The sequence below is a fragment of the Fusarium odoratissimum genome, assembly GCF_000260195.1.
Source record: "Fusarium odoratissimum NRRL 54006 unplaced genomic scaffold supercont1.12, whole genome shotgun sequence".
Lineage (NCBI taxonomy): Eukaryota > Fungi > Ascomycota > Sordariomycetes > Hypocreales > Nectriaceae > Fusarium > Fusarium odoratissimum.
Genome location: NW_022158698.1, coordinates 998,579 through 1,024,488, shown reverse-complemented (window position 1 = coordinate 1,024,488; position 25,910 = coordinate 998,579). Strand labels below are relative to the sequence as shown.

The 25,910-nt window shown below is 50.4% G+C and overlaps 8 protein-coding genes across 10 annotated transcripts; 3 read left to right on the top strand and 5 right to left on the bottom strand.

Moving 5' to 3' along the window:
* Nucleotides 1-34: 34 nt before the first annotated feature.
* On the bottom strand, nt 35-4,701 carry FOIG_08326 (uncharacterized protein). Its single transcript, XM_031208326.1, has 4 exons — nt 2,534-4,701; nt 2,473-2,480; nt 2,064-2,262; nt 35-2,004 (listed from the first exon to the last, which is right to left on the bottom strand). Exons 1-4 carry the CDS (start codon nt 3,142-3,144, stop codon nt 1,047-1,049), a joined length of 1,776 nt encoding a protein of 591 aa, XP_031062460.1. The 5' UTR covers nt 3,145-4,701; the 3' UTR covers nt 35-1,046.
* A 2,233-nt stretch (nt 4,702-6,934) lies between these two features.
* FOIG_08325 (uncharacterized protein) lies at nt 6,935-8,623 on the top strand. Its single transcript, XM_031208325.1, has 2 exons — nt 6,935-7,335; nt 7,389-8,623. The coding sequence occupies exon 2, from the start codon at nt 8,076-8,078 to the stop codon at nt 8,562-8,564; it is 489 nt and encodes a 162-aa protein (XP_031062459.1). The 5' UTR covers nt 6,935-7,335; nt 7,389-8,075; the 3' UTR covers nt 8,565-8,623.
* A 1,162-nt stretch (nt 8,624-9,785) lies between these two features.
* FOIG_08324 (uncharacterized protein) lies at nt 9,786-12,094 on the top strand. The gene has a single exon (XM_031208324.1). The coding sequence runs from the start codon at nt 10,742-10,744 to the stop codon at nt 11,099-11,101; it is 360 nt and encodes a 119-aa protein (XP_031062458.1). The 5' UTR covers nt 9,786-10,741; the 3' UTR covers nt 11,102-12,094.
* Nucleotides 12,095-15,317: 3,223 nt separating this feature from the next.
* FOIG_08323 (lon protease like 2, peroxisomal) lies at nt 15,318-20,032 on the bottom strand. 2 transcript variants are annotated; one of them, XM_031208322.1, is made up of 4 exons: nt 19,268-20,032; nt 17,135-19,212; nt 16,900-17,069; nt 15,318-16,793 (listed from the first exon to the last, which is right to left on the bottom strand). In XM_031208322.1, the coding sequence occupies exons 1-4, from the start codon at nt 19,734-19,736 to the stop codon at nt 16,706-16,708; spliced, it is 2,805 nt and encodes a 934-aa protein (XP_031062456.1). In that variant the 5' UTR covers nt 19,737-20,032; the 3' UTR covers nt 15,318-16,705. The 2 variants fall into 2 exon arrangements, with proteins under 2 accessions (XP_031062456.1, XP_031062457.1); XM_031208323.1 differs by having other exon boundaries at nt 15,318-17,069.
* A 284-nt stretch (nt 20,033-20,316) lies between these two features.
* FOIG_08321 (replication factor A2) lies at nt 20,317-24,355 on the top strand. Of its 2 annotated transcripts, XM_031208320.1 has the most exons (4): nt 20,346-20,405; nt 20,477-20,600; nt 20,663-20,775; nt 20,829-24,355. In XM_031208320.1, exons 2-4 carry the CDS (start codon nt 20,597-20,599, stop codon nt 21,543-21,545), a joined length of 834 nt encoding a protein of 277 aa, XP_031062454.1. In that variant the 5' UTR covers nt 20,346-20,405; nt 20,477-20,596; the 3' UTR covers nt 21,546-24,355. The 2 variants fall into 2 exon arrangements, with proteins under 2 accessions (XP_031062453.1, XP_031062454.1); XM_031208319.1 differs by having other exon boundaries at nt 20,317-20,600.
* Nucleotides 22,019-22,926, bottom strand: FOIG_08322 (uncharacterized protein; the record flags this gene model as incomplete). The annotated part of the gene is made up of 3 exons (XM_031208321.1): nt 22,019-22,234; nt 22,297-22,549; nt 22,598-22,926. The coding sequence occupies 3 exons, from the start codon at nt 22,924-22,926 to the stop codon at nt 22,019-22,021; spliced, it is 798 nt and encodes a 265-aa protein (XP_031062455.1).
* On the bottom strand, nt 23,467-24,422 carry FOIG_08320 (uncharacterized protein; the record flags this gene model as incomplete). Its single annotated transcript, XM_031208318.1, has 2 exons — nt 23,467-23,820; nt 24,327-24,422. The coding sequence occupies 2 exons, from the start codon at nt 24,420-24,422 to the stop codon at nt 23,467-23,469; spliced, it is 450 nt and encodes a 149-aa protein (XP_031062452.1).
* Nucleotides 24,423-24,633: 211 nt separating this feature from the next.
* Nucleotides 24,634-25,494, bottom strand: FOIG_08319 (isopentenyl-diphosphate delta-isomerase; the record flags this gene model as incomplete). The annotated part of the gene is made up of 3 exons (XM_031208317.1): nt 24,634-24,866; nt 24,915-25,253; nt 25,305-25,494. The coding sequence occupies 3 exons, from the start codon at nt 25,492-25,494 to the stop codon at nt 24,634-24,636; spliced, it is 762 nt and encodes a 253-aa protein (XP_031062451.1).
* Between the last annotated feature and the right edge of the window lie 416 nt (nt 25,495-25,910).

The following is a 25,910-nucleotide window of genomic DNA, read 5'->3' as shown; positions in this document are numbered from 1 at the left end:
GTCTAAGCGGGAGTGTCCACCCCTTCTCCCGTCTGCCGTCTCCCCAACTGCCGTAACGTTCCATGCGCGGACGGATAACGGGGGGGGGGCGGACGGTGCGGCAGGCAGATGCGGATGCGGATGAACTAACGGACTCGGAGAATATTTAATTTTAAAAATTTAGGCAAGGTACCTTAACATTGAATACATCTCTTTAAACGCACACGCCCCCCAGGAACCCCCTGCGAATCGCACATCAACAGAGCCAGATTTGGGTATTGACTCGCACATCACATCCTTCTATTGGATCCATGATTCTGTGTATATCCGAATTGTGCTGCACATATCCGTTGCACTCACCTCTCATTGGCTTTTAAAGACCCTTCCCTGGCCTGCCTTGTCCTTGTCCTTGTCACATCACATCAGCGCCGCACTGTAACACCTTCTGGCACCCGTAATGCTCATGCCTGTGCTTCTGTCTGTGTTACCAAACACGTGCTATTACTCATTGTATCGCGTCCGGCATTCACATCCTCTTCTTTTCCTCTTGCATAATCTGACTCACTCTCCTCTGTTTTGCCGAGTCTTATTCCTCAAGCCCAGGCAAGACATGCCGCCGGCCTTATTCTATGTCCAGTCCCACCACAACGCATCACTGACCTCGTTTGCCCGTTCTTTCACATACCACAACGCATTCAAACTCAACTAAACCCCAATTCTCTGCTCACACAAAGCTGTCTAACAATAAAGAGCAGCCTAGCTGAACCCAACTGTATGGATATATTCGACATTGCAAAACTGTTGTCGCTCTCCCCAACCTAACGCCGCCGGCTGCAAATGCACAGATGCCTCAGCGACACCACCAGGCCGTATTCACCCTCCTTTCTCGCTCTCATACACGTAACGATACACAAGACACAATCATAACAAGAGGATTATAGTACATGTGGTGTCTTGGTTGACACAAAATCCCGCCGCACTAAAATCAAAACAACAAAAATCAAACAAGCCATGTATCTGGACGCTCCACATGATCCAAGTTCCATCTATGCAAATATCAACAACACTTATCGCCGCCGCTCAGGGTCATCGGGCTTGTCGATCAGACCGCCAATATCAACTCGGTTGGACCTTTCCTCGCGTGTCCGTGGCCGAGGCTGCTCTGGTCCTGGCTGAGCTCGAATTGGTGGGAGCTGAAAAGCTGCTTGAGGTCGATACACGCTTGCAGGGGGCAGTTCGCTTCGGGGAACATTATATGACGGGGGTCCTCCATACTCTGTATGACTTGGTGATGCAGCATACGAAGTTGAACCCGCCCCAGCAGCAACTCCAGGATTTATGTTGGCAGGCAACTGTGTTGGGGGAACAGCAGCCGGTCGAGATACCAGTGGGACTTCGTTGAATCGACTTCTGGGCATATCGAAGAGTGGCCCTGGCGGCACCGGTGTCCTGTACAGAGACTGTGGAGTTGGCGGCTGAGAACCATACGCATGCGAAGCCTCTCTGGTGGCAGGCGAAGAAGGTAAAGGGTACGCATGCCGGGGTGGTAAGCTCAGGACTATGACAACGACGTAGATCGAGCCCTCCTTCTCGAGTCCGAGTCGAACGGGATACTGTCTCGGTTGTCCATCAGCAGCTCTGAAAGTTAGGTATTCATTTCGGTCGAGTTGGAAGCGTCCGATATCCTCTGCGCCAAACCCAAGTCCCTGGATGATATGGTCGAGTCGAGAAAGGATTGGGGGTAAATAGTTCGGCTCCTTCCGTGTTTGCTCCTCGATCAGTTGACTTCTAATCGACACAACTTTCTCCCTCTCCGCAGGAATAACGACATCCCCCAAGTTCTGTCCCTGGAGTTCCACATGGCCTACAGCTTCCATAAAAGCTGGCGATGCCTTCGCAAAATCCATCTTCATGTTCAAGAAAGCAACAGGGTCTGCTCCTCGAGGCCCGACCGATAAAGGGGGTGGGAAAGTGGGAGCGTCCATATTGGGCCCTCGCTCAGGATATCTCGGATTCATATGTTCCCTATTATCAAATCATTAGCACTTCGACAAAATGCAAGTACGTCACGACATCCGACTTACCCAGGTCCTATTGGAACGCCCGAAGGGTATATGCTCAATGGTCGCCTTGCTGTAGTATCTTGCGGATGAGGAAATCTGGATGGATCATAGCGAGTTTCACGATCGTCTCTTAGTCGCGGTCGTCCTCTTTTCTTATGTTGAACATCGACGCATGATTCTTCCTTCCCATTCGTGATACATCTCGAACATGGACGTTGTGCTATTAATGTATTAGCGCTCCTTGCCCTTGCGAAGTTATATCAGAAGCGTATATCGATATGTGCATTCCGCTTGGCCATACCCAAGGTATCGACAAGAGACCCAGCCGTGGACTGGCCAAGTTGGCATCATCTCCCAGTCTTGGAGGATTCTTGAGCAAGGAAAGGGATTCCACAACATAACGTGAAGGAATAGGATCTCGAAAACATACCATCGCAGCTAATCACGAGTTAGTACAGCTAGTTCATATGGACACCTAGAGGACCACTTACCGAAGATGCGCTCGTTTACAAGGGACACATGCAGAGGCCACATGACCTTTCGTTTTCCTCTGCGATTTTGGCGAAGTCATAGGCTGGTTCTCAACCATTGACGGGCGAACAGATGACGTGTAAGACGAAGGTGCCCCAGGAATTCCCGGAGGAATATAACCAGATGACTGGGGCATAGATGGTCCCCCTGGTTGGATGTACGAAACAGGTCGAGGTACGATCTCTTCTGTCCTTCGATATGAAAACGGTGGTGCGTCTGGGGGCCCTGGTTGGAATAATCTAGGAAGCGCAGTCTGCATATTGGCAGGTCCTCGGTGATCAGTCGGTAATTGTTGATTTGAGTTGCCCCAGTAAGTATCGGGCTGGCTAGAAGCTGAATAACCCGCTGGTGCTTGCCCTCGATCCCCAGCGTCTTGGGGCTGCTTCGGGGGGAGGGGCGGAGATCCTGACATGGGTGGAGAGGGATATGCTCGATATCGAGCAAAAGAGTCTTGCTCTGCGCTCTCGGATACCCAGGCCAGGTCTAAGGCAATTTGCGCCAGGTCTGAGATGCCGCGGCGTTGGCCGAGCGGGACGGAAGCTGAATCGGAGACGGATCCCTTGATGACCATGAGGGCAAAGTTGCTACAGGATTAGTTGGCTGGACAGACAGGAACTCCAACCCTGAGCTAGAAACAACAAAGATACACTCTGGGTTTGTCGTCTTGATCTGTCTTTGCGATACAAGCAGATTTGATCTGAGCTAACTTCCAGTTGTCGTCAATGACCACTGGTCAAGATCTAGCTGACCTGGACAAAGAAGTATCTCTTGTTAAGCTCCAGGTGCAAATTCAACAGCTTCTTACCAGTCCGACAACCCCTTCTTTCGAGTTGCGAGCTGTAAGGTCGTTGTAGCTGATCTTGATGGAGAGGTGCCCCGCTTCTAAGATCTGCGGAGCTGAGGTGGCAGAGGAGCAGAAGTTACCAAGGGCATTCGAGATGATAGGCTGACGGTTGTGAAGGAACACTTCAACGGTAGCGAGTCAGGGATCAAAGAAGCGACAAGCGAGTGCCAAAGCGAGGAGGCGTGAGACGAGATGCTGCACCGTGATACTACAAAGATGCGATCTTGGAGAGGTCCTGGTGATACAGCGTCAAGCCGTGCAGTTGGGAGGTCGAGACGGAAGCGGCCAACCGCAGATACTCAGGGCCGGAACCTAAGAGGCGGAACCGGGTGAGGTAGGGCGGGTGAGTAAGTATATTCGGGCCCCTTGCTGGCCGGGAGGCCGTGAACACAAGTGATCGGGCTGTGGACGGAGACTGTTCGGTGGCCTACGCTTGGTTTTTGTGAGACTATGTATGCAATAAAACCTTCTCTCTGAGTGGCAGCGCGACTGAGATGCAGCTTGGATGGATCAGGGTTGGTGACAGGGCAGTAGGACCCTGGTTCGGATTTTAGAGTGGCTGCTAAGTCAATCAAGGGTTCCGGTAGATTTCCATAACCAGAATTCTCCGCCTGCCTTGGTCTTCGCAATATGCGCCAGAAGATCACCAGAGTGAGAGATTTGGCGCGGAAGCAATAAGACAGAAAACGTGATGGTGATTGGGGCGTTATATCAGTTGGAAGTAGTGGTATAGGCGACGTAATAGTGTGAACAAGCAGAAGCAATATTAGCTACAACCTTCTAGCCTTTGCTTCTCGCTGAGCACCGAGCGAGAGGTTCTTGTTAATCGGTGGAGGGTGCTCTTCAATTTTGATAGCGGGGGTGTAAGGCAAGATCAAGATGAACAAGGGCGGTCGAGGAAGACGCTGAATGGAGTGAGAGAGCCGCCGTAGTCAAGTCGGGCTCGCGCCGACTGGCTGGGTTAGATATCGGCTGTCCCGAATGGACGGAATTGAGAGAGAAGGGCAACAAAGACAAGCAACGAGCATGTCCATTGAAGCAGTAACAAGTTCTGTATCTGTATCTGTATCTGTACCTGAGCAAGGAGAAAGCAGGGATAAGGATGAAGTCGAGAACGTTAAGTCCAAAACAGAAGCCTACGCCTGAGACCAAAACTAAGACTCAGACGAAAGACAGAGATGTAAATGTAAATAAATGCAGGTGTTAACAAACTTGACCTGGTACGATACTGGAGTCTTGTCTTTGTCGAGTAAGGGCCCGCGCAATGGGACAGCCCAGCCCAGTCCAGCCCAGTCCAAGCAAGCTAGACTAGGGCCCTGAGTGTATACTTCAGGGCTTGTGGAGATAGTCTTGGTGGCCCGTTATGAAGGTTGTCGAGAGCTCAACGCCCGGCCGAGGGGGGAGGGGTGCGACAAAGAAAACCCTGAGAACCCAGCAAACCTGACCCAACCAGCACCTTGGTGCCAACTTGCTTGGTAACCCTACAACGGTGTAAGTCAAGAAGGACACATGATTTACATATGTGCGTTCGTGGCCAAGGATCATGGTAGTCAGCCAAACTACAAAGTTCAAACTAGGGTATGGACGTTTGTTTAATTGTTGGTTATTGAGCAGCATGCGAGTGATTACAGAACTCGAAAGCACTTTTTGTCGAAACCCATGACATACTTTGTCCAGGAAATCCGGAAACACCACAGCTCACGACCAAGATAAGCCACTGTGAAGTCATTTGTGGAAGCTCAAAGAATGATAGACTCTCAGGAACCATTGGGACAGGGTGAGTGGCCAGTCGAAGAAAGTCGAGTGAGGGCAGAAAGGCATTGGCCAATTGATGGCCCATGGGCCACAGCAAGTGGGCTGAGTTGTAGTTAATTGATCGTGCCCTTCACGACGTTCGTGGCTGGGAGCTTCAGACCCCGAGAGAATCCAAGTGTCGACCTCATATTACTAGTAGATCTGATCTGTCCGCCCTTGAATAGACATTCAACGTCGACGCTGTGCATCGTATATCAGTTGCGCAAATACAGTGTAGTTCATTGCACGCGGATGTGCACAGGAAGGTCAAGGTGGAGCTCGTATGCGACTGGCTCACAAACTTGTCCTCTGTCCATAATAAACATGATTGATAGGGACGAATTCAGGTACCGAAAGCTCCAAGTCTCGCAAGCTTCACGGGTTGGCCGCAATATGGGGTGTTAATTACACTATCCCTTCAGGGCGTGTATGTTAGCGGTGGCTTTAGTTTATGTTGTTGGCGTTCATGACTGGTACTCTTGGTGGACTTAGGGTTTCCAGTATAGGTAGTGTTTAAACTGAAGGCAAAGCCACGTTGTGAAAACCGGTAGCGATTGTTCGGCCGGTGCTCCGAATTAACGAGGCCATTCATGATGCCTGCGACTGCAATAGGAACTAACTGAGGTACGGATACAGAGAGGCCTGTTGTCCTGATACTGGGGTATGGACGGAGAAAACTCAGGGGCGCAGGGCCGAGGTTGCAGCTAGGGTTTCCTGGAAACGGGGGCCAAGTAATAGATGGTGATGCAAGAAACAGTGGTCAAGCAAGATGAGATGCGGGTTGGGCCTGTACAAAATGGAGGTCGGGAGTTTTCCGCTCCATGCCTCGCTTATTAGTATCTTGTGAGGCTTGTCTGAACATAGTTGACGCTTTATTAACCCACTAGGTACTGTATCACCGTGATAGGAGAAGGATAGAGCGCCGTTTGGGGTTTGGGGCGATGGCGATCCAAGCGATATTGGCTCAGACAAGTTTAGCTTTATTGTTCCGGCCGGCAACGTTCAACGTCCATCAGCCCTCAAACGAGCCCCAGTGGCCTGGGATATCGGACCCTGGGGCATGGGACACCTAGCCCCCAGGCTAGTATCGCGAATCTAGCCAGACATAGCGACAGCGACGGGCGGCGCGGAAGACGAGGAAAAGGTGGCTGGATCCTCACAGGAACATGACATGGCCAAGGAGCCAGGTGCTAGGCGCTAGGTGCTAGGCGCTAGGTGCTTTGGTTGTACTGTGGTAGGTGGCCTTGATCCCTGAAATAGAGAAGATTTGGTGTAGATTGCTCTTCGTCAATACATACGTCACAATTCTCATGGCAGATAGATTAGTAGCTTGTAAGTGTTGTGATATCGCCGTGACATGTAGAGGCCTCACTCATACCTTGTTCGCCTCTTTCCCTTGGTGAAGCTTGTAGACAGGGCCCACTTGAGGAAAGCGCCTTCTGGTTGACACGGGGCCTTGTCATTGTTCTCTACAACAGGTAATTGCATCCATGGCACCTGGGTTTGCTAACCCAGTCACTTTTCGAGGTTGTGCTTACCTCCAACTTAGATTGGAAGGAACCTACCTAAGGTAGCTACCTAGCCAGCTCAACTCCAACCATGGCCAGCACCGATTAACTTTTTCTAACCTTTGCTTGATATCGCAGTCTCTACATGCGTAGCTACAAACATTCTTCTTCTATTGCCTCCCAATAAACAGTGCATCGAAATACTGACGTTACAGCATGCCGAGAAATCCAGGCGCGTAATGCCGTGAGATCTGGTGTCAGGGTGCAAGGTTTAGCCCCAGTCAGTTGTACCACGTATTATCCCTGTCCTCTGGTTCTTCAACAATACGTTTTCGACTCGAGACTCGCTCATGCCTAGGAGCCAGATCACAACATGGTGAGCAACACAAGACGATACGCCGCATCGGCTCCCACTATCTTGTGGGGGCATCCTTTTCTTCTGCAACCGAGCACATGATCCAGGGGATCGTTGATGACGCATCGCAGGTTCGAAGACTCCGACCCAGTGCTATTAGGAACATCCCGAGTCGATAAGGTGGCTAGGGTGGCAGTCCGGCCCGTGACGAGGGACACTCAGATCTCACTATAAGGTGCTATGCAGACGTTCTACTCACAGGTACGGAGTAGATACTTCGATGATACAGACATAGGCCCTCACAAATGATCCAGATGCACTTGCCTATCAATAAAGTCAGAGCAGGCTTTATTTTATGATGGTCAAACATGCTAGCTGTGGCTTCACATCATCTTCGGAGTGCAAGCAGCTCTTCAGGCTCCCTCTACTAGCAGATTTCTTCCCCCCACTATGCAGCTGTCACTGCCAGGTGCATAGTGTCAGGTTGGAAAGCTCTGGGCGGGCCTTCATTTCAACTAGCTACAGCGTGAAGGGAAACATCCGAACCTGGCTGCCTCAGTCGTCTGGTCTTCTCGACACCCTGTCTTCCTTTCCAGCTGTTGCATGGAGTCGCTTCGAAACTGACTCGAGTTGTGTGGTTTGGCGTCTAATCAAGTTTTCATGACGTTGCCGTTGACTACTGCAGCCTTTAATAAACGGCTGACTACTGGATTCTGCGGCTAGTGCGATCCCACCGACCACTCCGAGTTCCATCAGGTAGGTATTGCGCAGGAATACATCTGGACCCTGCACTGCGCACACAGGAAAAGGAGCAGTCCGTACCATCTAGTGAATGCAACAGTACCATCGTGGACACATACGCAGACAAATTTTCCGTCTTGGTGAGCGCTAGATCTTTAATCGTTGAGCTTGATTTGCGGTGATGGCGGCCCAGACAGATAAATACCCTTGTCGCTCAAGCGGGCCAAGCATGGCATGCGCATGGCATTACCGGATGAGCCATGTTGCTTATGGGCACCAGTGCATATTATCGCATCTTGTCGACGTCTGCGGCCATGATTAAATCTCCGGTTCCAAGGATGTTTTGCGCCGCCACCGCCGCCGTCACTAATTTTCGACGTCGTTGTCGTGCCTCTACATCGGCACTCCTCCTCCGAGCGGCCGCTCCTCACTATCACCCCAGAAAGTCACATTACGACCATGCAAGCTCGATGAAGACGGAGAATCGTTTGCACAGTCTCAATACACACAAACGAGACAAAGTTGTATTATGTATGGAGGAGAGTGTATTGGCTGCAATACCTTTGGTCACAATCTTAGCTCAAGGTGTGGCACAACAGACTGCTTCTGGAATCTCGTCTAAAGCTCGATTAATATGTCGAATTGGCATATTGACCTCCCACGCCATACAACAGAAGAGGGTCACGCAGCTATATTGCAACAGGGTCTCACTCTATGCATGCTATAATTTGCCAAAACTTGGGGCGTAGTTCTTCTAATCGCCTCGGGGTATGTTCTCCTGGCTGGATGGCAGTGTAATGGTTCTGATACCAACTGACTATTTTCGGGGAGATTCAAGCTTCAGGGAAATTTATATTTGGTGACAGGTCACTTGGCCTTGACTGCAGTAAGCGAGTCTGTGTTGGGCCTAGTTGCGACCGTTATGTCAGACCAGCTCTGGCCCAATGGCTAAAAATCCCCCGAGCCAAAGTCTGGCCCCTACCTGTTACCCCTAGTTTCTTGGTCATGACAACCATGGCGCCTAAGCAAAGATGCCACGGCTAACAAAAATGGTTGGAAGACTGACAATACATCGAAACTGGCTAATGGTCATTACTTGGCTAGGAGCCCAAAACTAGTCATCGTTATGTCCACTTGCACGCGATCAGTACGAGATGTTCCTATCCGTGGTAGTCGATGACATACAGTCAATGTCTGATGTCTTTTGATTCAACACGAGATGAATCAAAACAAAGCTGAAAATGCATCGATTTACAACAATATTGGGGGAGGGGGGACAATTACGATCGCTATGGCAGTTCTTGTTCAGCTCAGACCCCGAAACTCGTGTGATCTATCATACAAGGTCTAGAAACGCTCACGAGGCAGGGATAGATACATGGACCAAAACCCTCTTCTCTTCTCTACTGCATGCAGCAGGGAGCTCTTTCAGAACTCGGGCATCGCCTGAGATCCACTACTTTGATCGTATCTGGCTTGACTCTTGTGGCAAACACATCTGATGCCACATATACTCCGAAGGTAGATGAGGAAGAAAAAGCATAGTTTGTGGTGATCGACTGTCTATTCATGCAGCTTACTGGGGAAGTACCTTGTGGTCCAGAACATGTTGGTAATGGTTTGTTGACTGCTAGACACCAACAGTTGTGCCATTGTGGTAAAACCACGAGGGCTACATTGCTCCAGGCACCCCAGGCAGCAACCTCTGACAAGCCACGAACCAAATGCTGGGATATGGCTTCACGATGCGTATGTATACATTTACAAGTCCTTTTTTTACATGATCCAGAACCGTTAGGCAATGATGAAGTTGGTTGGTGGACAAGGTTCAAGCCACGATCGTCATATCAAGCCGTCAAATACTTCGTCCAGAGCCCAACGCCATCAATTTTCCCCTGGAACATTTATTGGCGTGTCTAGGGATGATGGCAGGCGCTATGTCTATATTTGGGAGCTTTCAAGCTCAGGTCTAGGTTGTTTCTCGTTTTTATTCCTTACTTCTCCAGTCGCGCCGACAGAATGAATAACGGTCGACCCCTGTTCAGCTGTTAACCCCACGACGGACCTGACAAGCATGGTGGTGTGGTATGTATGTCGGCCAAGCCTTGAAAGAGTACCTAGCCAAGTAGGTAGGGGCCTCTCGGTATGCTGGAGTCTAGCCCTCACTATTGAGACATGGGAGGCTGCTAGTCCATGTCTAGCAGGCTTGATGGGACGAGTCACGTCCTCACCGTAGGTCTTAATTGCAAAGAGGCTGAAGCAGTAAAGTCAACACTGCCGGTTTTCTTGAGTGTCTCACCCACACAACAACAGCCTTAGAAATGGGTAAGAGTTGGCCGATGGGATCAGGCAGAGCCCATTCCCATTGGGTTTTCCAATCCAGACTCGCCCCTCTTCTGAGTCACCGTATCTCGCTGTTGGCTTTGTTCATACACCCAGCGCAATTCATTGCCCAATTGCCAAGGCGAGCTGGCTCGATGCTTCGGCTCTGTTCCTGAAAGAAATCTCCGGGAAGGTTATTCGTATAAAAAGAAAAGTGGCACTACCGGCAGGATGGTTCGGTGTGGATATAGGTGGCGGCGACGGACGCTGTTAATAAGCTAGCGAAGCGGTGGTTAAGCTATCGGGCAATTGTGCTGGCTGTGACGTTGGCATGCAGCAGTACCGTTTCTTCTGAGTCGGTTTGGCTTCGAGTTTAAAAAGCGTTGATTGGACGTGAAAGGTTATAGCACATTGGGAAGGGAGACCATTGCATCGAATCCAAGTTCTCGGGTACAGAACATGGCGGTTCATCCCTTCAAGTTGCGACGCCCCCTACCGACGCAAAGGTTATCACATCTGCCTAGCGATGCTTCCCGTGTGAATCTCAGACAGGAAAAGCAAGTCAGGGTGTGACCATTGCGACGGAGGCAGAAGAAGGGGCGCAATGCGATGCGATGCAAGGCAATGCAATGCAAGCTCTGCTTCTGTTCTTCAACTTTGGGAGTTTCATGACGCGGATGTTGTCGGACATGGTAGGCGTGTGTGGCACACCGGTGTAAGACACCTGCTGAAGAAATGCTCCTATCGTGGCAAAATAAAAGGTCTGGAACGTCCAAAGAAATACGGTTCAGTCACCATTGAGCATGGGCACTTAGCCTACCAAGCCATGTCTTTGGTGCTGCCCAATGAGTCGGAAGTCCACCACCAAAGAACCAGAAAAGTTGCGAGGGATGAGGGCATTTCGATCAAGCAGGGCAGCTCCACCACAGAAGGACGGCGAGACGGGCACCCCGTCATTGGATGATAGCCTGATTTATTATGTATGTTCCTTAACAGGGATTGTGTTCGTTTTTCTGCGTGTGCAGCCCGCAATGCTACCCTACACTGCATTTGCTAGAGACAAATTCTCCTTGAGTCTCGGTGCGACAACCTGCACATCGAAAGAGGCGCCGGATGCGAGATGCGTGTGTAAATATGCTGGGTACACAGCATGAGATCGTCAGATCTCATCAGAGCGACACACTTCAAGGGACAAATAAGAACCCTCGGAAAGGCATGAGGCGCCCGGGCATATATCGATCTGCAATTGAACGAACACAATCCCAGCTAGTGGTGAACTATACAGATCCATACAAGATCACGTAGCTTGCGAAGCATATCGCTGGTGGATAATAGCGAAAAGAATAGTATGGACAGGGATGAAGGTGAATATCAGATAGAGCTGAAACTCGAGACAGATAATATCACAATGCTGACCTGCTATAGCTTACCACTTTACTTCATGAGCTAACAGACATCGAAAGAAAAAGTAGGACTTCTTTTCTAAGTCATAAAAAAGACTTAGGTCAGTTTAGTGCACCTTCGCATGCCTTTTGATCAGTTAATTCTGGCACCGTAGCTTAACATCGCAAGTCTTCTTGCTCCCCAGGGAATGCCAAGTGCTCTTGGTTGTTTCATAGGTACCGGATGATAGCAGGAGTACCTTAGCTTGTCCGAGAAGGAGCAGACGGCGGGAGCCAATACATACAATGGATATCAAATACGAGGTGGGTGGGGGGTCTAGGCCTTCCATGCTGTAATTACCAACTCGGAGCCCTTTTGCTCTTCCAGCACCATCGGAATGTCTCTTCAATTTGATCATACCATCTATATCCTTTACCAATGTTAGACCGAGTGATACCATAGGATTAGAACCTGAGAACCAGCCGTATGGAAAGCTTATTAGCGTCTGATCCGATCGGCAGTGCCAAAGAAAAACGGCTTACGACCTTGCAGATAATCAATCAATCAATCAACCCACCCGCTTGCCTGATCAGGCGGGGAAATGTGAAAACGCGCCTTGCATCACTCAGCGACAGCAGGGAACCCTAACCCAGAACTAAATCACCAAAGAGCCATGAGCCTGACCTCTCGTTGGTCTACCAAGCCAACGGTCAGGTTTAGCAACGTGCGGAAATTAGCAACCGCCAGCAATGGAGAAGCACCAGCAACCACCAGCCTGATCCTTGCTTGCGATGATGGCACTGCAGATCATGTATCGGACAGTATCATCGCTCGTACGGGCTGCTACCACTAGGGTCTTTTACTTCAGAATGCCGTAAAGCGGAGATTTAGCACGAGGCCAGACGTTGACCATCATCTTCTTTCAGCTTGCCAGTGCCGCTACCAAAGGCCTCCAATGCCGTGCCTGCTCATCCCCAACATTTTCAACTTGACTCTGAGAATTTTCCGACATCCTTGAGGCCGCAACCAGCCAACCACATCCTGTCCAGACTACTTCGGTGTGGCGTTCAGCCAAAGGCATACATGGGGATTTGACAGCGATGGCACAGTCCTCATGTTGGCTCTCCCGACTTTAGGGTATCTACTAGGATAAGGCAACGTCAGTCCCTGCAATGATACGCGCCTCTTGGGAAGGAAGCTCGTGGACACTTCGGGTAGGGGACGGACACATGGCAGTGGACCCCCGTCCGCCTCTCCACATGAGCATGCAAACCAACCTCATCAGCGGCCCTAATCACAGTGCAGTAGTTACAGGACAGGGCAGTTACAACATTGACCACACTCGAAGGCAGACTTTTACTGTAGCGATTACAGGACCAGGAGATGTCGCTTGTCATCGAACTACCCTCTTGGGCCGGCCGCAGCATGCCAAACCATCGACCTGCTACTTATGGGCCTGAGCCACGGACTTGATAACCATCAAAGTCTATGTCCAACGCCTTCGATACGGCACAAAAAAAAAAGTAACTTTTCATGCAGCTCGTGGGAGCGCTATTGCGGCTATAGCCAACTTGATGTCGTCCATCGTACGACTCCAAGAGTCGCGACCACAGTCTGTTTTGCCCATGGATCCAAGACACTGCAGCTCAACGAGAGCTGTTGTGGCTTTTCTCACACACCTGCTTCTATTGGTGCCCCATCCCCGCAAAATGGTAGCTAATGACTGAACTGTAAACACCATCAGTGTCATGAGCCATTCCATTTCTAGGATCCGTCTATTTCATCTCACTTATGTTTGAAACCCTCAACCAAGATTCGATTATGTGCCCGGCAGCTTGAGCGGGCCCCTCTCCCTGGCACGGCCCTTTGACACTTTGGGCAGAGCCGAGCCGAGTCCGCTATGAGGATGAAGTTCCAGCAGGCTGGCTGCCAGCTACTTGTACGATCATCTGGGGGTGCCATTCATCTCATCAGACCCTGTCGACCAGGGATCTGGGCTTATTGAGAGACGATTAGCATGAGGAAAACATAACTGACAGGCTCAGAATGTTCTTTGTCGGCGTCGATATTCTTGCCCACGATGTGATGTTTATCAGTTTCAACATGGCTTGCTCAAGCTGGGACTCTTCTTGAACAGAGTGTTCGGCCCGTCATCAGCCTTGACCACGACGGCTGGTGCCGTCGTGCTCTGATAGGGGCAGCGCTAGTTTTGCGTAGGTTTCTGCGGCTGGTCTGTTGCTTGAGGCCTTGAAGAACATGATATGACAGCACGATGTCATGGGTTATTATGAACCCTGGGGATCAAGCTTCAAATTCAGACTAGGCCAGCACTATCTCATCTCTGCTAGCCCCCCAGGTCGGCAATACCGTACGTCACCTCGCACAGACAGCACTATGTTGCGCCAGCCAGATGCCTGCCCATGTTGTTGACACCCTGTAGAATCGATAGCTTGTGAGCGGTGGAGAGGATGACCCATGAGAATGCATATCACAGCATGGATGATGTTATCCAATATCCACTGAGCAATGGCAAGATACTAGCATTAAGACATGGCAGGATTCAAGGTGCTCAGCTCCCTCTGGGATCGACAGGATCTCCAGTCTGTCTCGGGCATCTCACGAGACCTCAACTTATCAGCGTCTCATACTCACCCCTAATGTGACCAACCAGGCGTAAATATTCCTCTCCGTTTCGAGAACGGTACCTTGTTTTGAGTGGGAATTCTATGATGACTTGATGCAGATTTGCAATTTCGTGGGACAGGTCCCTCCAAAGGATGCATGCCTTTCGACACCCAAGAAATGCAACTGCACATAGTGCCAAACTAGGGGTTGTTGACCTTGCCCAGCCAACGGTTTTGTAACATGCTAGGCCACTTGCCATCGATCTCTGGCGACGCATACTGGACCACAGAGGGAGGATTCCCGAGACATGTATTGTACAACACGGGGGACTTGATGACCACGAGCCCGGAGGCCTGGGACGCGGCCGTGTGGTTGTAGGTTGTGCCAACCCATTACACGCGGGTAACTGCCTCCTTGGTTTCTCATCTGCTCACATCGGCAATGGCTATCACTGTGACAGACATAACCAAGACAACAATGAGGCGGTGGTTAATGGCAGGCCATTGCAAGGCTCCCGATGTGGAGCATCTCGTACAACACTTTGCGGTACCATCTCCATCTCCTGAGCTTTCGGCTGATCTCAGAACTCGCAAGGATGGCCACGCGAATTTGATTTCTCGTACAGGCCCACTACCGCGTGCTGAAGTGTTGAGGTGGCTTATTGTCTCAGAGAGTATTGCCGGTACCTGATTTGTAGCGGGGAGCTCATGCATCATAATCAGTCTGAGGGTATGTGCTGCGAGATGAAAATGAATACCGTCTTATTGCTTCTTTCTCCGATATAGGCCATCTCGCAGCTCTTGCTCATCAAAGACATTTAGGAACCAAAAAAAGGGGGTACAATGCTGAAAGGATACGCACCTGTCTTGCATTCGAACCTGCGTTTTAGATTTCTTGTTGATTATGATCTGATTGTTGATGAGAACTTAGGTGAACTGGCTATCGTGTACCGCCTCGTTGGAATATCTACGGCGCCACCCAAGTGAGGGGGCCGTCATGCCGCTATCGAATCTCCTAACGACGTGGAAAAAGCAATTTAGCCCACTCCAGTTCGCGGACCCCGAGGCCATGACACATTATTCATCATAGATCGAGAATAGGACTGTGATTAAGAGGATTAACCCTGTAAGCCGGAGAATGAAAGAGTGCTTGATGCTTGAAGCTGAAGGCATTGGCCTAACAAGTACAGAGCAGCAATATGGGGATAGCTTCAGCCGGCACTGGTTTCGACGATCGGCTGCCTGGCCAACAGTGGAGCAGGGCTTACAATGACGAAGCGCCAGATTCAGCTCACTTTTAGTGTCAAGATGTCGACCTTGTGCCTCTGAATTTGGACTACCAGACTCCCTTCAGCTTGCTGTCAGTTCGAGAATGTGGCGTCAAGGCTTGCTTCTCTAGATGTCTCTCCCTCCCTTCAGTCACCGAGGGCTTGGGCAGCTAGGGCAGCTAGGGCAGCCATGTGCCAAAGTTGCCGCGATGAGCTATGAGCCAGCTAGCGAGAGATGGCTGCATACATGTTAATTAGGCGAATGCTTCACATTCGGAGCCGAGCTTTAAGCTACCTGCCGGCTTGTCTCTCTAAGACTAGTTGCCATCAATTGGACTGAGATTTTTGTTGACCTTGGGGTAATGAAATCTCTATTCTGTCACGAAATATATCTTGGGTATGGTTACAAAGCTCTGGGTTCGTTGGAGCTTCTTGACATGGCAACTTGTGCTAAGACATGTGAAACCAAGACAGCGAGGGATAAGTTGAGAAAGATTTTGACACGCTAAAGATATCTGGATCTACTGTACTAAGTGTAGGCATGGAATCTGAGTTGAGAGATGCTAGACGAGGAAGTAAACCGAGACAATGAACGCCGATTTGAAGACTCCATTCGCCGATCATAAACGACAAAGTTCTGCTTGTTGGAATCGACACTCTAGCTCGGGAATCGCCTGCCGAAGGTGTACTGATGTCTCATATGCAAGTATCGTCCACAATGACTTTCGGAAGATAGCAACAGATCAGCCAAAAGACAAATCTCAAATCGGGTGCCGTATTCTACGCCCCCTGACCGATTCAGTTTTGGTGTAGCACGGTAAAATTCACAGACTCGCTTGGCTCCCTGTGGCGTTACGTCTACCGTTCCAGTCTGGCACAGGCTTTGACTTTATATGAGAAGAAAGTGCATGATGCATCATCGCCTTGGGGCAAGGCATGCAACTCCAGTAGGCGCCACAGTCAGGCCCTTCTAGCTGTCTCGAATAGAAGTAAGTATGTGTGTGCGCAAGGGCGCGATGGCTAGAATCGCCGGCAAGGACAACGTGGAATCACGGGAGAGGAGGTTTTGTGAGACGAAGAGCTGTTTGGTGAACCGGATAGATGCGTCGCAAAGAGGGCTGGTTTGGGCCATCTTGGTGAGGCTAGATAGGCCACACCCGTCTTGAAGGGCAGACTTGCGATGCGGTCGATTAAGTCGCCACGGATCGTTTCAAAGATGCAGAGAAGGTTGGTGTATACCGGCGAGACATTGTTCACGGGCGATAGCACAGCTGACACAACTTGTCCATAGCATTAGAGTCGACTCTCGATGCCTCGGTAGTTAGTGTCCTCTGCCCAATGCGAGTCTGGCCAGACAAGACGAATCGCCTCCCAGATATGGCTATCCAAGACATGTGTCAGTGAAACCATAATCCTGTCGTCAGGGCATATAGGCAGCAGGGTTGAGAGTGTTACAAAGAGATTGCTTTAAGTAAGGGGTAGCTTACCTGACGTGAAGGATCTCGAGTCCATCTTTGACCTCCTGCGGAAGATCTTTGACATCCTTGCGGTTCTGGGCCGGAAGTAACACAGTCTTGACGCCAGCTCGGAGGGCGCCGATGAGTTTCTCCTTGATACCTCCGACGGCTGTAACTCTGCCCCGGAGAGAAATCTCGCCCTGTTTCACACAATATTGTTAGCATACTGAGTCATCTAAAGTCCACAGCGAGTCTAATAACATACCGTCATTGCCATGGTTGGTGGTACCGGCTTCCCCGAGAACAAGGAGATGAGTGCGATGGCCTGGCCAATACCACTGCTGGGACCGTCCTTGGGAATAGCGCCCGATGGACAGTGCACATGGATGCTACGCTCCTTCATGATATCCGTGGTGGGCTCTGGAGTGAGACCTAGCTCGAAAGCATGTGCTTTGACCCAGGTCAAGGCAACCTCAACACTTTCCTTCAGCACATCGCCGAGTTTGCCTGTGAGCTGAACCCGCCCATTGCCGGGCATATCAGCGACCTCAATGAAGAGGATGCTTCCGTTACCACCGGAACTATAAGCAACCAAGCCCGTCACAATACCGGGGCGGCTCGTCTTCTCAGCAATCTCTTCTTCAAACTTCTCAATGCCTAGAATGTTCTCGATATCCTCTACACTGAGATCGGACCGGTAATCATCTATGTGACCCCCATCCTTCGCTTCGGCATACTCGACAGCTTTAGCACGGCAAACAGAGCCAATTTCACGCTCCAGGTTGCGAACCCCAGATTCTCGAGTGTAGCACTCGATGATTTTGGAAACAACTTCCTGGTTGAATGCAACCTGAGACTCGGCCAGTCCGTTGACCCTGATCTGCTTAGGGACGAGGTGCTGCATAGCGATGTGTCGCTTCTCGAGTGTTGTGTAGCCAGGGATATAGATAGTCTCCATTCGGTCAAGCAGAGGGGCGGGGATAGTGTCCAGGCTGTTAGCCGTGGCAATGAAAAGGATCTTGGAGAGATCAATCGGCATGCCAACATAGTGATCCTGAAAGTTGTAGTTCTGCTCCGGGTCTAGGACTTCCAACATGGCAGCTGAAGGATCTCCATGAATGCTGGCTTGCCCGATCTTGTCAATCTCATCAAGTAGGAAAACAGGGTTGGCAACGCCGACTTTCCTGAGACCCTGCACAATGAGACCTGGCATTGCCGCGACATAGGTCCTTCGATGTCCCCGAATCTCGGCCTCGTCTCTCACACCCCCAAGTGAGATACGATGAAATTTGCGGCCAAGAGCTGTAGCCACCGATCGCGCGAGACTGGTCTTTCCTACGCCAGGGGGACCAGCGAGGAGCATGATAGGAGACTTGTCCACCATACGCTGAGACTTGAGGATGTCAAGCTTAGCCATCTCAGGCTTTGCGCTTCCCTCAATCTCTGAGCCTTCCTCGGCTGTTCCCTTCTCTTTCTCATTGGATGTGGCAGCCTGTCCCAATTCCTCTTGTGCCTTCTTGATCTTCTCTTCCACCTCATCATTGATCGATTGCTTAAGCCTGAGGACAGCTAGATATTCGATAAGCCTCTTCTTGACATTATCCAGTCCATAATGGTCATCGTCAAGCTGCTTCCTCGCCCGGTTTAGAGTATCAGGGCCGAGGCGGTCATCCGTGGTGGCTGTCCAGGGGATTTCGGCCAACGTTTCGAGCCAATTGCGTGTCACTTGATATTCTTGGTTCATGGGTTGCATCTTCTGAAGACGTCTCATCTCCCTATCGACTGTCTTGGCAGCATCAGCGGGAAGTTTAGCGTTGGATAGTTTGCGCTTCAGCTCATCAAGCTCATTGGCCTCCTGGTCATCGTTTTGGTCATGTCCACCTGGCATCTGTCCATTGGGCGGAACAAATGCCATGCCAGGGATTTGTGGTAGCGAGCCTGGCTTTCGGTTTTGATTGGTTTCGTTCAATCGATCCAAGATCTGGACGGGCATAGTGGTGAAGGTCGTGATCTTGAAATTGTTCTTGATACCGCCAACCTGACGCTCCAGTAACTCAATGACCTTGGTCAGGCGCACCTTGACATCTAGAGCTGCAAGGACCTCGAGTTTCTCCTCATGTGTGCTCTCAACCAAATTAGCCATAAAGTCGGCAAGAAGACCAGCCTCGTTGAGCTCTTTCCTCATGATTAGCATTTCAAGTCGCCTTGTAAGGACTGGTGAAAGAACCGGGCCATCGCGGGTTCGAGGAAGCAAGGAGGAAATCCTGAGGATCGTGACGAGTTCTCGAGATCGGGTTTTTAGGAGAGCAAACAGGTCTTGCGTCTGTTTATCGGTAGCATTGCCTGGAACAACAGTCAACTACAGGTGATGGGCAAGCGGTTACATGGAATAGCCTACAGTCTTCGTGGAAATATGTCACCTTGGCTTCAAAATAGGGGCGTTCGCGGGTGAAGGAGTCAATTCGGACACGGGTTGTGCCTTCGACGCGCAGCGCAAACTCGCCTGTTCCTCTTCCATCAATGCCAATGATCTTGGCGGCAACACCAAATGTGAACAGGTCAGTCTTTTTAGCAGAGCCGGGAAGGACGTTCTCGATCTCAGCGGGGTCTATATCCTCAGCATCGCCAATGAGTCGCTGGCCATTGCCACTGATAAGAGGAGACGAAATTGGAACGCAGGCGATGGGAATACTGTCGATACGCGTATCAGGGCCTTTTGTAGCAGCTTGCTCGTAAACGTGGGCGAGCAGAGCAGGAATATCGGGACGGTTCGAAGATACTGGGATTCGCTGGACAAGGCCGGGGAGAAGGATGGTGCCTCGCGCGAGTGGTATCAGGGGCAGATTCGCGGTCTGTGGCTTTGCCATGATGCCACTGGTGATTGATTATACAAGTTTAGAACGAGATGAAGTAAACGCTATGCAAAAAGCGATGAACCAAAGAAGAGGGCAAAAAGGATGAAGGTTGCTTTCGTGATAGAAGCAATAAGAGGAGAAAGTTGTTGATGTCAGAAGCAACTACGGATACAGTGGCCGATGGCCGAACGACGTATGAAAGGTAAGGTGTGATTGCGGCAAGTACCTTGGAAGGAAGGAAACCTGGAGAAACACGGGGCGAACGCCGAAGCCGGGATCCATTGGCGGTAGTTCCACTTTTCCTGCCGAGGTTCAAGCTACCCGTTGCTAGTCATGGTGATCATTTTTATATATCAAATGATGTGATGCCAACACAGGAAAAGCCGGCGGAGAAGCTTCGGAAAGCTGTAGCATATTCTAAGCGATGCCATAGTTTTCCATCCAGGTCATTACCTCGTGTTTAGACTCGCTAGCGATGGAACATGGCTCTTTGGCAGGATGTCGGCAGATGCATGATCGCCTACCGTATTGGGAGAGGTCCAAGGATGTCTCGGGCTGACAGAGACAGCAATCGAATCAACGAGAGGTTACTCCATATCAGCTTCTTCTTTGCGCTATCATGGAACAAAGCATATGCTTCCTCCATTGAGTTGTTGGATAGGTAGGTATCATAATTCCCAAGCACGTGCCTTCTATTCCATAACGCCAGAAGCTATCATCGATGACTAAGGCAACTAACCAATGCCCCACAGAGTGAAGGCGGGGCATCATGGAGCCCATTAAACTAAGGCGCGTTTTAACGCGTCTCTTGATCTTCACGTCCTGACCGTGAGCTCTGCCTAGCCCAACTCAAACATCACACAACCACAATCATGTGTAAGTACACTATAAGACACCCACCCTCTGCCAAAAATTGCACTTCTGACTCTTCTTTAAAGCTGCTTACTCTGGATTCACAAAAACAAGCTATGGCGCCCAAGGAGGTGACGATTCTGGCGGCTTCTTCGCTGGTGGTTCACAGCAGGGCAGTCAAGGCGGCGCCGGCGGCAAGGTACATCGCACTCTCTACAACTGATAATTACCACTCTTTCTCATATCTACTAGTCATACCAAGATGAGTCCTTGCGCCCTGTCACAATCAAGCAGATCCTCGATGCCGAAGAGGCATACGCTGGTGCAGACTTCAAAATCGACGGTTCCCCCGTGACACAGATCACATTCGTCGGACAGATTCGCAAGATCCAGCCTCAACCTACAAATATCACCCTCAACATCGATGACGGAACCGGTATGATTGAGGTCAAGAAGTGGATCGATGTCGACAAGCAGGACGATGCTGATCCCGGTTTCGAGCTGGAGTCTCACGTTCGTGTCTGGGGTCGTCTCAAGTCCTTCAACAACAAGCGACACGTCGGAGCTCATGTTATCAGACCTGTGGCGGATTTCAACGAGGTCAACTACCACATGCTCGAGGCTACATATGTTCATCTCTATTTCACCAAGGGCCCTCTCGGTGGTCAAGGTGGCTCCAATGGAGATGGAGATAGCATGTTCGTGGATGGTGGTGGCTACAATGACAATGGAGGCGGCAACGCTGGCCAGGCGCCTACTAAGCTCGCTGGCTGCAGTGGGCTTGCCAAGAAGATGTTCAACTTTATGAACGACACACCTGGTGGCAATGAAGGTGTCCATCTCAACGTCATCACCAACTCTACTGGCATGTCAGTGCGGGATGCTCTCACCGCTGCTGACGAACTGCTTGGCCAGGGTCTTATCTACACCACAGTTGATGACGAGACATGGGCAATCCTCGAATACTAACATCAGAATTGAGTTTATGAGGGGCGGGCTCCGAGAAGGGCAATTTATACGGAATACAAACTACAAAAGCTAGGTGCACGGTGTTTACGGTTACAGGAGGGGCCAGCTTATGAAGGAATGACAATCTTATATGGGTTATTTCTCTCTAATGAATGACTCGAGCTAGTTGGCGTACTGCAAAAACAGAAGAGATAGACAGCTATTGCGGTAGAGACTGTCGACATATGTTGGCAATACAAAAAGGCCAGCGCCATACTGCTTCATATCATCAAAACATACCAATGTCCAAAAGAATGACAAGAGTCAACGAACTCGGTGTAAACTAACGCAAATTCTCGCGCAACCAGAACTCACATCACAACACATTTCTTCCAATCTTGTTGCTCATGGGTGACGTTCTGGACATCCTCAACCTCTTCGACTCCAGCCTCTGACCCTGTATCGACATTTGGAAGGACCAGAGGCTCGTCTCCCTAGAACTTGACTGCGCTGCTGACGGCAGAAACGATAACAGAGCTACAAGCGGGGCGAGTCTTCTGAGGCTCGCGAACCATGATCCACATCGTGATGGGCTCGGGGCCTCCCTCAAAGACGACGTCACATTTGACCTCGAAACCGAACTTGGCGTAGTAGCCGTTGTTATGTTCGGTGCTGGACTCAAGATACATGGGACGCTGTTCAGCATCGGCCTGGCTCTTGTTAGTTTTCTCTAGCGATGGAAGGTGGAACAAGTGCTCATCAACTGTAGTACCTTGGCGACCATATCGCGGATCAGTTTTCCGGCATAACCTCTGCCTTGGGCATTAGGCTTGGTACCGATGTAGACGAGATAATAGCAATCCTGGTTCCTTTCGCCCATGACCTCTTCCTTGGTCTGGTCCAGAACAGGGATCATCTCATCGTAGTATCGTCTCCGTCCTTCAGCTGACAGTTGATAGTATAGCTTCCACATACCACTGCGAAGACTAGTCCACCAGTCATCCATCTGCTGACCAGGAGCAAGCCTGAAAGGCTGTTAGATCAAATTGCGATTATAGTCGTGGTTCACGTACCAAAGAGCTACAGCATCATAGTCCGACCCGATGGTTGTCACCATTCCTTTGTAGCAGTGCGCTGCAACCATATAAGTCATATAGTCAACATGAAGCTTCCACTTTTGTTCATCCGAATAATCTGCCATGTCGTCGCCGTCGAGTACATACTGACTCATGGCATCCGTTGCAAAGGCCTGGGCCAGCGCACTACCAGCTGCCGCAGACTCGTTCACGTTAACGAAACGAACAGAGGTTTCCCAGGTAGATGGTATAAGGGAGCGTCGCCGCCACTTGGCCAATGTCCCAGAGCCATGGATACCACTTTTACTATTCTTGCTGGTCTCCATGATGGCAGTTTAACCGGTACTGGATTTATTCGCTGTACCTAAGGGCCCCTTCCTGGTAATGAAAGGGGCGCCATTGCGTATTAAGTATGATAAGTTCGTGGCCCAAGCATCCAGACTCACATTGTATATTTTGACAATTATCGCCCGTATGAACTCGTGACAGTTGAGTTCTGCAAACGGACGTAAACCTCGAGGGATGGCGGAGACAATTAAGGCTGGTGCGAACTTCAACCGACATCAAGGTGGTACTTGAGCGGGCCAGGCTCGCGATCACGGCTTAGTAGAAGGGGGTTGTATCGAGCGAAGTTCGCCGACGAAGCGTCCAAGCTTTTCGAGAGTTCACGAGAATGGATAGAAGTTTTGTCAAGTGGGAGTGTTCAGAGGTTTCAGGACAGTAGTCAACGACCGTCAACAGTGCAAAGAAATTGAGTGCAGCAAGCAGCACGTGGTAGCAGCAATAGCAAGACGCCGAGTTGGCTATTCTTCAAAGCAGCCTCCTCTGGGAGAGGGCTTAGCAAGATATCCTGACTGAGGGTCCTGTTAGTGGCCAGCGGCTGTTGTCTGGTCAAGATTGAAGTTCAGCAAAGTAAGTGTCTGTGGAAGAGAGATGAGTGACTGAGTAGACAGATGATGAGCAAAGAGGAGCTGAGAGATAGGAAACGTTCGGGGGATTAAGTAGGGCGAGTCTTGGTTAGACGCCGTGTGGGCCTCAAGATGGGCAGCATAGATACGGAGCGCCTCTAGGTGGAAAACCAACATGCCATTGGCCAGATGATGCATGACAGCTATTATCGTGGGGTATTGACTAGCTTCGGGATCCATTCTGAGACAGTGAATAGCGAGTCTGGAATCGAGGCGAGATAGGATAGCACAGTGTTTGCTGACAGGACGATCCTAGACCACATGATCAGCTGCGACACCGTGGGGGTGACGCTGTCGTTGCATGGGCAAAGCAGATTGTGAAGTCCGGGTCCCGAGATACTCCAATCAATTGTGCAGTTAGAGACTAGATTGGACTCAATTCGATGAATACAGTGGAATACACGGAAGCACAGAAGTAGGGAGTTCTGTGCAGGATTCGAGTCAAGGCTCAAGCCACCGGCAGCTGAGTGTGGAGGAGATCGAAAACCCTTGATTTGAGAAGCCAAGAAAAACCGTCATTGGCCCCGATGTTCCAGTTGGATGCAGTCGCAGGAGCCCAAACTGAAAGGGTCGTAGTAGGTGTTGTCAAAGAGCATCATGCATGTTGTTTGTTGGTGGATGGCCACGGCTTGCAACGGCGCCAGGACTCACCAATCCTTTTATCAGTACTGTGTCACTTGATAAGACTCACCACCGGTATGTCATGCCGGATGATGCGGGGAACCGAAGCATCATGATCCTGGATCATTGGCTCGTACATGGAAGTTCAGTTCAAGATAACCATGCCCAACGGCCCGGCCGTGCTGAATAAGTGTGAGACTCTGATTGGCGGTGTTGGTCATGGTATCCTCCATCTTGATAGGTGAATTTGGTAGTGAAATGGTCTCAAATTGAATGTGGCTCAGTTGCTCGTAAACATTAACGCAGCAAGATCTAACAACGGATATCTAAGCTGATTGACTGCAAAAACCCAATGCACCGTATGCCAAGTCTGGGTCTGGCACTTACACTGCTTCCCCTTTCGTTTTAGGCATTTTCTCTCCTTGACTCGTTATCCATATATCGTTACATGCGTCTAATCTCCTGCTCGTTCATGTACTTATTCAAGCCGGAGTCGAGGTTCTGCCACCACTCGAAGAGCATAGAGTTGCAAATGAGCTTGAACCAAGGTGTGAAAACCAGGCTGGGGTCGTCGAATTGTTGCTTGAGCTTCTCGGGAGTGACGTATTGTGTATCTCTGACCTCGTTCTTGTTGATGTCGAGATCGACGTTGGCCTTGATGAAGAGGATGTAGTCAACTGCGCCGGCTATTAGATACTGTAACATTTAATATTGGATGCACATACTCTCGTGCTCACCCCACTTGCCGTCGCTGGGGGCCTTGTAGTGGATTCGGGTGAGGAAATGGAAATCCTCGAAGGGAACCTGCTCCTTCTTGATACCCAGCTCGTGCTCAAGCTTGCGCTGAGCAGCTCGCTTGACACCGGCGATTGAGTCTTCAAGGGAAGCGCCAGTCTCGGTAGGGATGTGGAGGGGGTGGGAGCAGCAAGTGTTGGTCCACATATCGGGGAAGGTGATCTTTTCAGATGCGCGCTGCTGAAGGAGGAGCTCGTTCTTGTCGTTGAAGAGGAAGACGGAAAAGGCGCGGTGAAGGAGGCCCTTATCGATGTTGGTCATGAGATGGCCTAATAGTCTAAGTAAGAGGGGGTATTGGATAGTGGTGCGGTTTCCCTTACAGATCTTCTTGCTGGCGGTACCGATTGGCTTGTCATTCTCGTCGAGGACAATGCAGACCTCATCCATAAGACGGATTTGCTCCTCATCATGACCGGAGAGAGGCTCTGAGCTGGTGTCGATGTCCGGGAAGAGACGGAGCATAGATTCGGCCGTGATAGGCTGGGTTGTAGTGGTAGTTGTTGTAGACATGGTGATTTAAACAGCAGAAGAGTCTGAGTTATGGAGAAGAGACAGTTCGCGATGCTTTTCAAGTTCAGGGTGCGCCACAGACAAACAGACAGCGGGTATACATATATGAGGAACGGGGTCAAGCGGTCTGAAGAAAGGATTAATTTAAAGGGTCATTTGTTTCGCGCCTTCTTTACCATTTGCCCCTCCAAAAAGTTATCGGGTGTGGCACCCGTACCCCTCTACCCGCTACTGCAGGCCCACAACCTTGTGAATCAGCCATTGAGAGCTGAGTTTATGGGGGTTCTCTCCAGGTCCCTTCCTTATTTGGCAGTGGGGCTCAACCACTCAAAGCCTGGGCTGTGGCTGTTGGCCAGTCACTCTCGGTGAACCTCTTCTTGTTTTAGCGTATGTGTACCAGATGATAGGTTTCAAGG

Bases quoted from the DNA above. Each gene is read 5' to 3' on its own strand.
- FOIG_08323 (XM_031208322.1), bottom strand. From the start codon at position 19,736: ATGGCAAAGCCACAGACCGCGAATCTGCCCCTGATACCACTCGCGCGA. The intron at 19,213-19,267 runs GTAGGCTATTCC...CTGTTGTTCCAG, and splicing joins GACATATTTCCACGAAGACT to GCAATGCTACCGATAAACAG. The intron at 16,794-16,899 runs GTAAGCTACCCC...TGTCTTGGATAG, and splicing joins CTCGAGATCCTTCACGTCAG to CCATATCTGGGAGGCGATTC.
- FOIG_08325 (XM_031208325.1), top strand. From the start codon at position 8,076: ATGTTGCTTATGGGCACCAGTGCATATTATCGCATCTTGTCGACGTCT.
- FOIG_08321 (XM_031208319.1), top strand. The intron at 20,776-20,828 runs GTACATCGCACT...CATATCTACTAG, and splicing joins AAGGCGGCGCCGGCGGCAAG to TCATACCAAGATGAGTCCTT.
- FOIG_08324 (XM_031208324.1), top strand. From the start codon at position 10,742: ATGCGATGCGATGCAAGGCAATGCAATGCAAGCTCTGCTTCTGTTCTT.
- FOIG_08326 (XM_031208326.1), bottom strand. From the start codon at position 3,144: ATGGTCATCAAGGGATCCGTCTCCGATTCAGCTTCCGTCCCGCTCGGC. The intron at 2,005-2,063 runs GTAAGTCGGATG...ATTTGATAATAG, and splicing joins GGCGTTCCAATAGGACCTGG to GGAACATATGAATCCGAGAT.